This window comes from Orbicella franksi, chromosome 8 (genome assembly GCF_964199315.1).
Source record: "Orbicella franksi chromosome 8, jaOrbFran1.1, whole genome shotgun sequence".
NCBI lineage: Eukaryota > Metazoa > Cnidaria > Anthozoa > Scleractinia > Merulinidae > Orbicella > Orbicella franksi.
This window is the reverse complement of record NC_138152.1, coordinates 13875006-13891332: the sequence shown is the minus strand read 5'-3', so window position 1 is coordinate 13891332 and position 16327 is coordinate 13875006. Positions and strand designations below refer to the sequence as shown.

At 40.0% G+C, this 16327-nt stretch overlaps 3 protein-coding genes across 3 annotated transcripts in view; 2 read left to right on the top strand and 1 right to left on the bottom strand.

The window, feature by feature from the left end:
• The window catches only part of LOC145494796 (uncharacterized), a 101824-nt gene that overhangs the window by 76573 nt on the left and 8924 nt on the right, over positions 1-16327 (bottom strand). The window lies entirely within an intron of this gene.
• Positions 209-3889, top strand: LOC145494174 (penicillin V acylase-like). The gene is made up of 4 exons (XM_081473635.1): positions 209-331; positions 583-650; positions 2206-2371; positions 2777-3889. The coding sequence occupies exons 1-4, from the start codon at positions 209-211 to the stop codon at positions 3542-3544; spliced, it is 1125 nt and encodes a 374-aa protein (XP_081329761.1). The 3' UTR covers positions 3545-3889.
• Positions 7092-11218, top strand: LOC145494778 (penicillin V acylase-like). The gene is made up of 3 exons (XM_081474350.1): positions 7092-7163; positions 8874-9242; positions 10133-11218. The coding sequence occupies exons 2-3, from the start codon at positions 8895-8897 to the stop codon at positions 10901-10903; spliced, it is 1119 nt and encodes a 372-aa protein (XP_081330476.1). The 5' UTR covers positions 7092-7163; positions 8874-8894; the 3' UTR covers positions 10904-11218.

The window sequence follows — 16327 nt, the reverse complement described above, 5'->3', positions numbered from 1 at the left end:
AGCCCGACGCCATGTTGGAATAGTAACCGAGCCCGACGCCATATTGGAATAGTAACCGTGCAGTCAGTGCTAGCCTCGTTATCGTGTTTGCGTGGTTACTACTCAATTCGTGCCTCGAGCCAACCCGAGTGAGGATTTTGTAGCTTTTACGCGACCATCAGGTCTTTCGCTTGAAGTGGAGTTGACATCGAATGTTCGAATTAGTACTATGGCCAACTTGAGGGCTGAATTTCACGAGCATTTGACTCGTCAAGGCGTTAAAAATGACCAGGAGATGTGTATTTGTTTGCTGGAAAGGGACTTGCAAATGAGTAAATCTCATGCTAATGTGGTAAGCTTTGATGAGAATGTGTCTTATTCGTCGACCTTAATGAACTTATATGAGCGAAACGAACAATTTTTAATGAACGAAACAGCTATTGAAAACAGGAAAAACATCGGCACCATTATATAATACTGTAATTTCGTTTTTAACATCTAAACCTGAGGCCAGCCGAAGTATTGTTTAAAATGTAAGCTAAGCTTACGACGTTGTGTCAGCCTTGCAGTAGTCTTTGACTTATTATCGTTTTACTTTTCAAGTTTGGCTCATTAGATCTATCCTCAGATTCAACGTTCAATCAAGGAGGACCTTCGTTCAGAGCTTTGCAGTTTGTAGCACTTAAGTTTTCCATGTTAAATTGGCCACGTTCAACCGACATCGATTTAAGTTTAGACTAGAAGTAATCAAAGATTATGAGAGTGCGTTCGACGCCGTCACTTAATTAAATATATATAAGTGATTTCACTGGCTGACTTTTAATCTCTTTCTATTGCTAAAATCAACGTTTTTCATCGACAACCGAGGTTTTTATACAGACAGATTTATCATAGTGTCAAAGTCCACCACTTGTTGACACGTTGCGTGGCAGCGCAAGTTTCCATAGACTCACAAGTTTAATAGAACGAAAATATTCACATTTATAGCCTTCAAATTTCGTGCTAAATATTCGCACATTAACTGGTAATGTTTGAACGTAAAAGCTAATTTGTAAAAGTAAATTTTACAAACATTATCTTAAACTGGAAGCACAAATGTAAGCAAATATTTGCAATCGTGTGCTCGTTTATCGTCAGCGTAAACAAACTCCGTGCGACTAATTCGCGTATCATGTTCCCCTGATGAATAAGGTAGACAGTATTTACATAATTTGTCGTTCCTTGGTTCAGGCTCACTCTTATGGATTTTGCCTTCAGAGTACTTTTCCACCGATTCCAAACAATATTCAACCGGATAAGGCACAGGCAGCCCAAGCTCTCTCTACGAACCACACAAGCAACACAATATGGAATCGAATTATAAGGGTTTATATGGGATTTTCTACAAGATATCCATGGAGGTAGTTAAAAGTGAAAATTCTCAATAAAAATGGCTTACCTTATTCCAGACGTGTGTTGTTTGCTCCTGGTGTGGTTATTTTAGCGATTGCACTTGATTTAAGCGACTTTTTTGAATTCCGATTTTCCCTTTATAAAGAGAGGACAAGGCGAAACACCTCAGTCGGAACAGCCTGCCGAACGAAGTCAAAAATCCTAGGCTAAAATGTACCCACGGCCACAAATCCACCGCAGAATTCAAGGGCAAAGGTTGATCTTTCATTTCAATCCTCTAGCCACACAATCGCAGCCCTGCGAGCGACGCCAGGTGGCTCTTCGTATCCCCAGTGAAACGACAAAACTATGGAAGAGCTCCGTGTCGTTTGATCGGCGACCCAACGACCGTTGAAATCGGCTTGGTAACGTCGTCATGTTGGCAAAACAAGACTCGCGGGGGTACTAGACCGCAATTTGTCAACTAAACTTCTTGTAATCCCCTCAGGTCGAATTTACAATGCAAAATAAAAATCGTACAGAAAGCTTATGCAAAATGGCTTCAAAACCAAAGAAACGTAAGATCAACGGCGAAAGCTCCGTAGAAACTGAGGAGATTCAATCATTTTTGAAGTGGAAGTCGTGGTAAGTTTTCTCGTTTATGCACCTTTGATTTGTTTGTATAAAATATTCCCGAGCTGATAAACTACATTTGTTTCTCTTAGGGTATTGTGGAATTACGAATATTGTGAGGAAACTGTAATGGAAGCCAGCAAAATTTTGTCTAGAACATACGAAGAGAAAGAAATTGCCGTAAGCAAATTGAACTCTGTTTTGCTCAAATTTGCTCGGGAGAATTCTTAACGAATTATGGGGAGATGAAGTTAAATTGGTGAGGCGAGGACCAAGTAACTCAAAGGTGCGTAAACGTGAAAACTACTTGCCGATCATCCTTGGAGGATTGAACAACGCAGGGCTCTCAGTCAGTGCTCTCATGTTCCCCGGATTTGCCAAATATCAGGTATACACTAAAGGTGGATTACATTTCAGTGCCATCCTTACCAGTTTTTTACCGGCTCTCTTAGTATGATCATCTTGATAAAACTTTCAGAATAGCGCTTTTTCTTGTTCCACTCCGTTAATGATTTCCACCTAAACTGGGCCCACCCATATGAAAAGCCCATAAATTGTTAATGTTCGTTAACGTTGTTTTCATTGTCAAGTCCAACCCACTTATTTGGAATCGGAAACTTACTTCCAAAACTTAATTAAACCCTTCCTCATAAATAACCCTCTGGTCCCGTACTCGGATCTCCAGTGGTCAGCAGAACACCGAGTGAGATCTGGGTACGTGGCTAGTAAAATGAACCACCGAGGAACCGAGGCATTTTTTTTTAACTATTTTGCTGTCGTATTCATATAACAGGAGGTTCCAAAAGACAAATGTACCACAGCCGTTTCTTCCTTAGAGTTTACTCTTTGGCTTCTGGGAAACTTCGCCTCTGTTAAAGAGTTACGAGACGCCATGAAGACCGAGTCATTTCCACTGGTGTTTGCAGGAAAACTGGTGCTGGATTTTTCGTTTGATGAGCACTACTCCGTAACGGATAAGACTGGAGAAGGCATCGTCATTGAGTTCACTGAAAATGGGAGGTTGGTTCATGACAATACTGTCGGTGCCGTCACCAACGCCCCTCCTTACGACTTCCATATGCTGAATCTTCGTAACTACGTTCCACTTTCCAAGTATGCTCACCAGGAGTTGGTCTTGGGTGAGACTCACTTCAAACCTACGGGTGAGGGTAGCGGTCTGCTTGGGATGCCCGGAGACATGACACCCACTTCAAGGTTTGTACGTGCTGCCATTTCGGCGAACTTCGCTGGTCCAGTCAAAACAAGCAAGGAGGCAGTTAAGATGGCTTACCATATTCTCAATACTGTTGACATTCCACACGGAGTGATTTCTGACCACAAGCACCAGGGCCTCGCAGACTACACCTCCTGGGCGGTGGCTAAGGACCTCACGAACAACGCTCTCTATTTCCGCACTTACGAAGATCTGACCATCCGCGTGGTGTACCTGGACAACGTGCAGGCAGGAAGAAAGCTCAAAATCAAAATGGCGTCTCCGACGGATGGGTTTAAGGATGTCACCGGTGACATGGTACCCGCTGAAGCACACACCGAACTGTGAAGACTTCTGTTAGGGACTTCAGCAACGAGTAAGTCCTAATCGAAACCGAAAAGAAAAAAAAGAACGAACTGGCCAAAGAATCTTTAAACCTTAACCTTCAATTTAAGGAAACACCTTATGTTATATATTTTATTGTCACAAACTGATCGGAACACGAAAGCATATCTTGTGAAACAATATTTTTTCTAGTCAACATAGACATGCACTTGAGAATACCGTAATCTTAGACTTCTTACGAGTTTGACAGCGGCAGTAGAGAACTTGCACATGTCGGTAACGTGACCTAGTTCCTGTAGTTCAAATCCCTGGAACAATTTGATAATAAAAAGTTGAAGCAGATAACTCGATTAGATGGTGTTGTTAGTAGTGTTGTGCTCACAAAAAGAGAAGGGGGAAAAAACAAGGGGGTCTATTTTCCTGTTGGAAGAAAGAAGTTTTGTTGTTCTCGAAGTGCTTTGTTACAACAACAATAACAAAAATAACAAAAACACTTTATTTCACCCCAGAAGTTAAGGAAAAAGAAACGGAATTTTTATCACTACACCAAATGATAGGGATGCTGGCTACCTGAAATAACCTGAAAGTTAAAAATGCTAGGCAGCCAGTTAAAAGTAAAGAAAATTTACATGTTTAGGTCAGGAACACAAAAACATACAAACATAGATATACACACAAATAGATACAAACAGAATTAAGTTAACTACCAGTGGACTAAGGATTCAGGAATTACTATATAACAATTTTAATCAGAAAGGAACAAATAAATGAAATACATGAAGGTTTAAATTAAATACATGAAGGACATCGCAGTTAAAGAAGTTACCAGAAGACAAACCTAAAACAACCAGGCTTAAACCGGATTCGAACCTTTGAAGAGTGCAGAGCTGTGCAAACTGTGATAGAAAGTTAACTGAAAGCTTGTAATTTTGGGCGTTTTTAGTAAACACGCAAAGGACAAATGCATGTAACTATGGATACAAGAAAAACCCCCTTCATTCCTTTCCAGCCACTCGCGGAGTTTGTTATCGTAGGCTACAAGATGATTTACCCTAAAGCTAGAACTATGGAAGACGGTATTGTGGCGATAGCCTTCACATCTACAATTGTTTGGCACGGGGAGCCATTACACTGTGCAAGGTCTTATGCTTGTACTCCGAAATAACCAATTTTTGCACACTTACTCGTACCCAGACCCACCGACATCCATTACTGGTTTTAAGGATAATCAGTAGAATCTATAAAATGAGCTTATTATTAGTGGGCGGGGACAAGGGGTAAAACAGCTCTCAGATTGAATACTGTGGTCACAGCTGGCAGAAAGAGCTCATTTTGCCCTTGGAGACAGCTATGAATGGACATCAAAGGGATCTCCAAGGTGCATGCTCTTGTCAAAAACGACATATAATTGTTGCCCACAGCTCCTCAGTTTAAAGATTCATCAGCTGGCTTTATGAGATAGCGTGTAATCAAATTCAGTTGCGCGAGCGTGCTTCACATTCCCATCGTCCGCGCTGATGTCGTCCGCGTTAAACTACCCCGATGAAAACGTTATAAAACAATTGCTTCATGCGTCAGCCATGCGTTCATCGAGATATGAAGCACTTGGGAAGTTTGGAGAGCGTTCAAGAAGCTAGAGTTACTCTCGACCGGCTTCGCCTCGACCAGCTCTTACGCATCTTTCGTTCTCTCCAAACTTCCTGCGTGCCTCATATCTCGATGAACGCGCAGCTGACCCATGAACCAATTGCTAATTTGCAATGGCATTCCACTGATTTGAGGGATGTATGTTTTTTTGTAGATTTCGGTTTCTTTTATAATGACAATTCAAATGCTTCATAATTGATTAAGAAGGGGCCTTTGGGTAAAGCTTAAAATATCAAAAGCTCAGTGTGTATTTGTTGAAACCTTAAGCAATCGAACAACCATGATTGCTTTTTACAGTTTCACGGAGGTGTCGTAACGTTTTTGTATGGACCGAAAATTGACGCCAAGGGGTATCCTGCCCATTGTTTAAAGGGGCTATGTCATGGTGATTTTAATGTTTTGGAAGTCTAGTAAAAAAAAAAAATAACAAGTGGCCTCAAGTACCATTGATGATAATCAAAATACCCCTGGTACACCAAAAGAAAGATGTCAATCTATATTTTTAAATCGCATGCAAACCATGATCTATATTTGGCTATTTTTTCCCCGGCACAAGAAGGAACTTGAAAAAGTTGGCCCAATGTTTTCAAGTTGCAATCCATTTCGATCCTTGCCATCCATGCTAAATTGGTAAAATAATGTTAAACAAAACGGAACCATTATTTTGGGGGTTTTCTTTTCTGCCAATATATATTTTCAGCTTTGCAAAGTAGTATCTAAAGCTCGTGATATGGCTCCTTTAAGGGTTTTTCGACTTAAAATGTCTGATTTAGATTGACAAAGGCCATCAAATCTTTGTTTTGTATGCCACTTTCTGGGTGTATACGTGTCAAATAGCGTGAAAGGGTCACAAGAACATATCTTTCCATTTGGCCACAACTCGGGCCTCGTTTGCACAGGTCCGGACAAATTTTTGCACGGACAAAAACTTGCACGGTTCCATCGTGCGTTTACACGGGACCGGCGGAACTGCACGAATTTTTGAACGGCTACGTGTGCAAGTTTGGGACCTGAAAAAAACAGGTCAACTTTTCGACCGGCGCGGTTCCATATTTCGTACAGACTGGTGTAAACACCCGAACCGTGCAACTTTTTGCTCAGATAGCGCGGTTAAGGCCTCGAATCTAGTTATGTTTTACCTAGTTGCCTAGCAAAAATGAAACATTTTGTTACATTTTGTCCCTAGTTTGTTACATTATGTTAAATTTAAGACAAAAGAAACAAACAAAAGCAGGTTACAGATATGAGGAGACGAACGGCAGCAGCATGAATCGCTAGTTTAGTTGTTATCAGGGTACTTTTCCGAAAACTTTTTGGTTACGTCTTCGCACTTGCTCCTGACCGTGTCCCAATCAACTCCTTCCCCTGCTTTTCCTGCTTTGAAGTCTATAACAACATGTAGCAACAAATTAATTTCTTTCTCAGACCACGTAAAGTTTTTGTCTGCCACAATGTTTGATTTGCCGCGTACTGCATCAGCTGCAACATGATTGGCTTAAAACATTAGCGATAACCGATCACAACAGAGACGTAAAAAACCATTCAAATGCCGCGACTTGTCTAAAATTTGCACGGATCCATGTAAACACCACTGCAATCTGTAACAGAATTTGCACGGATCCATGTAAACAGGCGGTCCAGGAACAAAATTCGTCCGTGCAAAAATTTGTCTAGGCCCGTGTAAACGGGTCCTCGATGTTCCCAGAGACAATGATTACGTAATCCCACAAGTCGCAAACAATAAAATTTGGAGGCGAGCTTGTTTGCAAGCGCCATTTATTACATCATCTCTTTCAAGTTGATGACAATAGAACTCTGATTAGAAGTGTAGCGTATATGCTAAATTATTCTGTCAAGTTTCGATGCATCAAAGTATAAAAATAGCGCCGACATTAATTTTGTTTGTAAGAGTTGTTTTGCTTCGTTTATCGTACGGGTAGCACAAGGTAGCTATTCTGGGAGTGCACCAGCTCTGGTAAGTCACACAAACTGCAAAAATCTTGAAGTAAGTTTGGCCCGCAAAGACATGTTTCTTCTGCTACTTTTTAAATTCTAGATTAGCTTTTGCTTTTCAGACGAGTCAATTATGACACGGTAGTTGGAACTGTTTGACACACGGTATATTCTTATGTTGTCAAAAAAACCTTCATTTTCCTTCGCGCTTCTCGTAGAGAGCTTTTTCTTATCGTAGGCTAAAAATAAATTATCCCAGAGTCGGAAATATGGAAGCCGGTATTGTAGTGAATGTCTCCACATCCACAATTGTTTGGCATGCCCTACGACTGTGCAAAGTTTCATGCTTGTACTCCAAAACAAGCAATTTTTCACGCCCCAATCGTGCCCAGTGGCCCACTGATATCCATGGCATGATCTGTAGCCACACGATCATAAATTGTGTATTGTCGAGCTCTACACTCTAAGGAAACAATTTACTGATCGGAACCGGTTAAACTTTGAAAGTGAAAGCAGCGTGACGATTTCAGTGTGGACAAATGACTCCATAACAAGGAATCCCACAAATTTCCGGATAAAAGAAATCGCAAAAGGTGAAAATGGTATTTTTTAGGCTCACCAGCTACCATTTTTTCGCCCGGCTCTTTGTAACACTAGAGCTTCAGTTGATGCATTGTTTTTAGTACTACTTTTATTTATAGGGTGAGTTACATAATATTTTTGGCTTAAGTTCGGGTGCACGTGCCTCAGTCACCTGATCATAGTAACAGTATCACAGTCACAGTCAAGTATATCTTCAGAAAACTGGTCTCAAGTCATCAGTTGAACTCTCAACCACCAGGCAGCCTCAAGGACTACATCAGTCGGCCAAATAAGCTACTCTAAACTCTACAACAAGGCAATCTAAAGAAATTCAAACAGTAAAGTAGTTTGGAAAAATACTGATCACGGACCAAACTTATTGTCTTTGGCATCATTTTAGCTTAGAGTTTAATTCCGTAATGTATGATTTAATCGCTTTCATCTTAAAAGACTAATGTCCATAAAAAAGATAAATTAAAATGATCTGAGGCTTGGCAAAAACACTTAAATAATTTTCTTTGACGATTTCCTGTAATATCACGATAATTTCTTCCAATTCAATCCAGAGATGGTAATATTTGTGGCTGCTTCTCTTTGTTTATTGCAACTGTATTTGCATTGTTTGAAATTTACATGTACGAATTGCGCGATTCAATACAACCATAGGTGATTGTTTTCAAGACTCCGCCCATAGAGACACCCCTTAATGCTGGACAATTTGATCTCCACCGATCAACCCTCGTTGCCGACGTCTGTTATTTCTATTTGCACTGGGAAAAGGGACGCCTGCGAAGAGACAGAATCCTATGTGGAAGGGTCGGGTTGTTAGTTATTTTGATTAGAAAGTAAAGATGAGGGAAATTAGAAGCGCGCTAATGTCAAGTTTCCTTTATTGGTTTTGAAAACTTTTTCAAAACCCCGACTTTTTCACGTCACAGTTCACCGGGGAGAGAGGGCATTGCCGTTCTCAAGAGATCATGCTTTCCTTTCTCTCATATTTTCGCATAAAAATCACCAGCTTTAATATCCAGGAGAAAGACACATCCCGCTGCGTCTCATTGGGGTGGTCTTTCAAATTATTCCACTCTAAATGACAGTGTTAATGAACTGATAAGTATCTTGCTTACAGAAGCGTATCTTTCTGCTTCAGGCGGTCTTCATCCGGATTCCAATGACAATGAAGATCCTTGTTATGATTCAACTGCTGTCGTATCTCTTTCTGGCCGCGAGAGCTTGCACCGAGATTCGAGTGAAGGCCGAAGATAACACAGTAGTCGTCGGCCGAACCATGGAGTTTATGATCAGCCTCGTGTCGGACATCATAGTGGAACCTAAGGGGTACTCCCGTACTGCAGCTCTACCAGCGAACTGCGCTAGTCATCCAACTCCCTTGAAGTGGCAACACAAGCACACCGTCGCATACTTGAATGCTTTTAAACTGCCAATTGGTGCAGATGGAATGAATAGCGCTGGGCTGTCAGTGGGTTGTCTTCTGTTTCCTGGCTTTGCCAAATTTCAGGTATTTTGAGGAACGTGGGACACTTTAAGCCGAACATAATCGAAATTCCCAGTTGCTACTTGTTTCTATGACAAGGTTTTGTTCATAACAAAGGGCTAGTTTGGTAGAGGTTCCGGCAATTAATTTTAGATGGAAAAATCTGCGATGACAAAAAAAAAAAAAAAAACATTTGAAACGACCGGTTGTTTGGCTGTCAATCAATAGATGCTCATTGTGTCAGGTCCTCTGAAATACTATATCAAATGAATTAAAACACGTAGGGAGACCTCTCATTCCTAATTAGGAGATTTCACATGTGGAGGAGATTTCTTTGCGTCCAACAAGTGTTTCCTACGTGATAAGCTATCATAGGACTGGTCTTTGCCTGGGATACGTCACCTGCACATGACTCCTTCGGATTTCTTAATTGGTAAAATAGTTGCTTTAGAATTTAAGACAGAATCCACCAGAAGTTCGAGTAACGAGTGGACAAAAACCTAATACCAAGATTATTTACATCGTATTGCAAACTTCTGTACGACTGTTTTAAATATCTTCTCAAAAAAAAAAATCATTTCCAACAACACCAAAACGTCTTAAACGAATTGTTGAACTTCGTAGGAAACACTTGAAAATACTGGCGAAATGAAACTGATTATGAAATTTTGCGTGTGTTTGCACAAGTTCTCTGAACTTTGAAATTCATTTTCTCTCGTTCCCATGGGAAATTGTTTTCGGTGTTATTACAGGCAATTATTTATGTATTTACCTTTAAGAAAATGTAAAAATGACTGTAAAATACTTAAAATTGTTCTGGTACCAGATTTTTGTCCTCTAAAACCTGAAATTGCTCGATTTTCTATCGGATTTCGTCTTAATCCTTTACTAAGATTGTCGTGTTCATAACATAGGATGTCCCAATCGACAAATGTGGAATGGCGATTTCCCAGCTCGAGTTTGCCCCTTGGCTTCTGGGAAACTTCGCAACGGTTAAGGAAGTGCGTGAGGCGCTCAAGATGGAATCGTTTCCGCTGGTTTTTGATAAAAAGCTTCTGCAGCACACCTTCGAACTGCACTACTCAGTGATAGACAAAACTGGCGAAAGCATCATTATCGAGTTCACAGTCCAGGGAAGAAAAATCCATGAGAACCTCTTGGGTGTGATGACGAATTCTCCTCCTTACGACTTCCACATGCTGAATTTTCGTAACTACGTTCAACTCTCCAAGTACGCTCACGAGGACTTTGTTTTGGGTGGAACTCAGTTCAAACCTCTGGGTGAGGGTAGCGGTCTCCTTGGAATGCCTGGTGACTTGACACCCACTTCAAGGCTGGTACGTGCTGCCACTTTGGCAAACTTCGCTGATCCAGTCAAAACAGGCGCCGAGGCCGTCAACTTGGCTTTTCACGTCTTGAATTCGGTCGACATCCCTAAAGGTGTGGCTTGTCACCAGAAACAACAACGCTTTGCAGACTACACCTCCTGGAAAGTGGCCAAGGACCTCACGAACAACGCTCTCTACTACCACGACTATAACGATCTAACTATCCGTGTGGTGTACCTGGACAACGTGCAGGCAGGGCAAAGGCTCAAAATCAAGGTCGAAGCACATGAAGTTGGAGGGTTTAAGGATGTCACCGGTGACCTGACACCTGCTGAAGCCGCACACACCGAACTGTGAGACGGACTTCAGCAACGCGTGTTAGCCTTAAATCTAAACCGAATAAAGAACTGACCGAACTGAAAAAAGAATCACGAGAAATGAAATTAAAAAGGTTGCAATGATTTCTGTCACCACATTAGCTTAGGATATTAAAAACGCAGTGTGATCGGGGCATAGCCCCTAGAACTTTAGTGAAATACTAATTTTTTAGTCCACTTTAGTTGAATGGCAGTCGAGAATATGGTGAATATTGTAGTTTCGTCGTTTGAGAAACGCATTACAATTAATCGTTTGTAGTTACTGACAATCTTACAATAAAAACTTGCGGCAGAATTCGTTGTTAGCATTTTTCAGGAAGAGACACAAACGGTGGGGTTAAAGTCGGAGAGGTCTGACTGACTGATAATGAATGGTATTAAGATTTCGAGTCGTCCAATTCGGTCTGAAATCATACTTGTGACTCGCGCGCACAATTTCCGAGAAAAGAAGAGCCAAGTTATAAAAGGAAGGGAAATTTTGGATTAAATACACTGACAAAGGAAACGTAAATTGTTTAATGTCGCTCTGAAATTGTGATTGGTTGACTTAAGCTGCAATTATGAATGTGATTGGTTGATTTAAAGTACTACTTTGAGTGTAATTGGCTTATTGAACTGTCTGATAACATGGCAAGTGAATTAGTGGAAAACAGGAGTTTTTTTTAACCAATCACAATCGAGGAAATTTTAATTTTTATTATTAAGGGAGAATTCAAAATAACCCAAGGGTGTATCCTTGTACATGACGAAAGCAATTCTGTTCTGAGTGCTTTGTTATCACTTCTTTAACCTTGGGATTTAGGGATTACTATATGAACATACTCATGATACGAGGAAAGAAGTGAAATTGAAATACATGAACGACCATAACATAAGAAGTTGACAAAAGAAAGCTTAAAAAAATCATTCTTGATCGAGATTCGATTCCGTGAACGGCGCAGTCTTCTACCAATTGAGAGCAACGTTGGGGCAGGTAATTTTGAGAGTTCGTAAAAAATCCGCGAAGAAGGAGTGTTAAACAGCTCTTCAAAAGCAAAATGGCTTAGAAAGGTTCATTACCAGAGGGTAATTGAATTGGCAGTCGTAAAACAACTTCAGTAAAAATGTGCTTGCTCTAAAAGTTCTTCCGCTCGCGACTGAATACCCAGAGCACGTAGGCCCTTCCAGTGGCGTAGCCAACATTTTTTTTTTCAGGTAAGCATAATTTTCCCTCTCCTCCCCAAGTCCCAAAATATTTTTTACGAGCCGTGCATATTAAATTTTTTTTTCACCATCAGTATGGTGAGGATATGTTGTAATAGTAAGCGTTCTTATTGATAACTTTTGAACTAATATTGTACGTGATACTGTTAGCTTTTCGAGGAATTCGATGTATTTTATAGGTCACAAGCCCCTTCCTTAAATCCTTGTTTTTAGATTGGAAACCGCATTTGATCATTTAGCCATCGAAAATACGCCATATAAGCTCACAAATTATTATTATTATTATTATTATTATTACTATTATTATAGAAATTTGAAAAGTAGCAAAGTTGCAAACATATCCATAGCATATGACATAGACAAAAATAGTTGACGGGTCTCCTTGCTTCAAAGTTACAACAGCAGGGTTACAATAATGGAGGATATGAGTGACAGCATCACCTTGCAATACTATGCCCAAAACAAGCTGTGAGAAAGTCTGGACTCTCCACGAAGAATCCAACTCCACCCGAGCAAAAAACAAAATAAAGATAATAATAATATTAGCAGTGGATTAGCATTGCATCCACAGATAATACAGTCCAACTCCATTAAACAGCCACCCACAGGAAAATGGATGGTGGCCGCTTAATGGGGGTTGGTCGTTTAATAGAAGTAAAAAACAATAGAAGAACCCTCATTGGGACTTTGATTGTTGGCCACCTAATAGGGGATGGCTGTTTAATAGGTAGCCGTTATATAGGGGTTGGACTGTCGGTAATATTTTGTTCTTCCTTTGAAAAAAAGAAAGGCGAAATGCAGGCATCAAGAGTTCCAGTTTCGTTTGTGGGACGCAGTACACTGTGGAACAAAAAGTGAGCACGAACTCTCCTATGGCAGCCTTATGGGATTGTTTTTCCTCTTAATCTTGTCTCCTTTTACGCGAACATTGGAACTTAATACCAAACAATACCAATATTCGCATCATGGATATACCTGAATACCACCAGGATAAAGAATAATGATAAAGAAAACCACGTCATTTTTGACATTCACGAGTTTTAATCACAGTAATGCAATGCGTAACACTTTATTGAGCCAGCTAAATTAATTATGAAAATGCTTTTTGGCAATTAATACCTTTTGTCCAGATTTTAAATGATCACTAAATTAAACCAGCGCAGACTGATTATTCTCCTCATCTGCACTTTTTGACTCTAGAATTTAACACCGAGTGTGGTTGATACTTTTTTTCATAGATAGGTATTTCATCTTTAGATCTACAACGAGAATCTATACTGAAATCTATAAGTTTGTCATTTATTGATTGTTGATTGGCATGCCCGAGTTTGTAAATTTAGCTCATTTGAAATTTGATCAAGGCACTATCTTTAGGCTGGTGAGTTCATGTTTTCTCATCACATGCGTGTATGTTTGAAATAGCATCGGCACAATGTAGGTCTATCACTGTACTTTATAATGCTTCATTTCAGGTCTAAGGTATAAGATCAACCCTTGAAATTAAATCCTTTTCATCAAATTAGAAGATTACCTCATTTTTTCTTACAGACATGTCCCTAAAAATAGCTGTCTTACAGTCAACTTGTTGTGTTCTTTCAGATTTTTCTCAGCCTGTTTTTTTTAGGAGGCAAAGGCTTATCAGTTTGGTTGTCTGTAGACTCAGATGAACGTCTGAGCCCACACAGGTTTAGCCATGGCTCAAAAACCTTATTTTGTTCTTTCCTTAACTCCTTTTACTATGAAAATGAAAATTAAGTCACAATACCATGAAGATATTAAGAGAACTTTAATTGGCTAGTAATGGGAAATTCTACTGGTCTTAACAATGGGAATTACATGGTCACAAAGGTTGTGGTTTGTGGTACAGTATAGTTTTTTCATGGCCATGATAAAAACCACCACAATTTTAGTAAAAATTCAGGAGTTTTTCATGCCATACTTTTAACAGGTTTTTCATTTAAAAACACATGATTTTTTTCGAGATGGAGAGCTGCCATTACCACGGACTTTTAGTGGTATCCGCTTCCCAATGATGATTTGGTGGGGTTTGGTTTTCATGGCCCATGAAGCGTACCAAAAATGATGGCCATGCTAGTTTTCGTGCTATTTTCATGCCATTTTCCTGTTTCAGCAGCAATGCAGTAGGATTACAGACACAATGCCATGAAAATGCCATGAAAATGCCATGATTTAGCGATGACTAACATTTCTACTGCACTTTTATGGTGTTTAAACGATGAAAATGCCATGGTAAAGCCAATTGTAATCGAAATTGGGTTTTTTTTGGTGACAATCAATACCAGCACTTTGCAATAGTATGTGTAATAATCATTCATAAAATATAGCATTAAGGCCACTGAAAAAACTTTGATATTCTTAAACAGAATCTTATTTATTCATCTAACTTGATGTGCTTTTGTTTTGTTTTTTTATCCAGATGAGAAAAGGACCTCAAAAAAATCTCCCAAGATCTTGCAAGGCCTTATTATCACCAAGATGTCAAAATAATAGAAATGAACGTGGAGAGATACTTGACAAAAACGCATGGTTTATCTTTTTGAGTTCTAAAATAGTCTTGAAGAAATTGGCAAAAAATAATATTGATTTTCTCCGCTTGCTAAGTTAATTTGACATCCCCAGAACAGTTTTGCCAGTGCATATCTTATGTATGGTTCTGAGCAGTATTTTTTCTTTTTTGCCAAATTTTTACCTACAGCTGTAAAGACAGCAAAACTGCCTTGACAGGGCCCAGCTAGGATTTTAGACTTTTCAAATTGAATTCACCACTGCTCCTGGTAAAATTTGTTGTGCTATCATCACCATTGCTACTACCCACTTGGAGCATCACAATTTTTGCTAAAATAAGAACCGTTTTCCCGGCGGGATCCTTCTCATTCCCGCCGCGAATCTCGGCAAGAATCTCGCCAAAAAATCTGTTCTCGCCATTATCAAGAAAAGATCTCCTCGGGGATCCCGGCGAGAATCCTGCGTGGAAGCAAAATCTTGGTAGTATTCTCGGCGAGAACCCAGGAAGCAAGTGCCGTTCTAAAACTATCGTGAGCCATGTCTAGTGAAAGTTTTAATATTGATTGCTACCGAATCTTACAGTTCGGTATGTCGAAAGCGGGCCGTGAAGACGAAATCCCACGTGTGTTTTATCTGTAAACACGCCGATCGCGTCTAGACAAACTGAAGCTTTTAATGGCGTCACGACTAGCTGAGTGCTCTTAAACGTGCTTTATAGTTTATAGAAGAAAGATAAGATCTTTGTTGACTCTCGTGTATGTAGCTTTTTTGTTTTGAAATGATGTTAATTAGAAGTCCATAGATAGAATTACCTCTCTGCTCTCAGGATTCCAGTGACCATCACTCAGCGATGGGTTTGGACAAAACGTAAGGTAGACCATAGCCTAGGCCATGGTGTAGGCTATGGCCAACCCTGTGGCCTATCCTACGGCCTACCGGTGGTCCGAATTTTAAAAAAGATAAGCAAAACATCAGTAAGAGTCGAATGAGTAAGGTGGCATAAAGTTCTATCCCTATGGTCTCTTTTATCCCTCTAATATAGGGGGATACTAAAAGGTCATTAACACGATTCTCGACGTCAGACTCAGCCTTGAAACCGCCTATTTCTCGCTGTCTTCGACGTCTTCCCAAGCCAAGCAATCAACCATAACGGCAGGCTAAGAGGCGATATTTCGTGGGGTGATTTTAGCAACCTGCTTTCGTTTTTCGTAGCCTCCCACTCAGACATTCATTTGCCTCGTCACGCACACTTTCTCCTGTGTTCGGGAACACAGCGGAAAAAATGACTGTACATACTTAGTGTTAGGAAGTAGGTATTGAAAGGAATAAGGCATCCTTTTCTTCTAATTTCAAGCCATCAATGGACGGAAACAGGTTTTATAATATTATTCACATCTGCAGACATTGCAAGCTATTGTAATTTCGACAAAGACGCTATGGGAATTACTTTTGAAAAGCTTTACATGATCATTTTTAAATTCGATACGAATGCACGTCGACTTTGAGAAAAACAAATACTACGGTAGTAAAAGCCACAAATTCCCCCCCCCTCCCCCCCAAAAAAAAGATATATGAAAGAAACATATCTAGGGAAACTGTATTTGAGATAAAACATTAGCTACATGTATTTCGTCGCGACCTTAGCCTTGTGAAATGAAAAGATGATGTCTGGGAT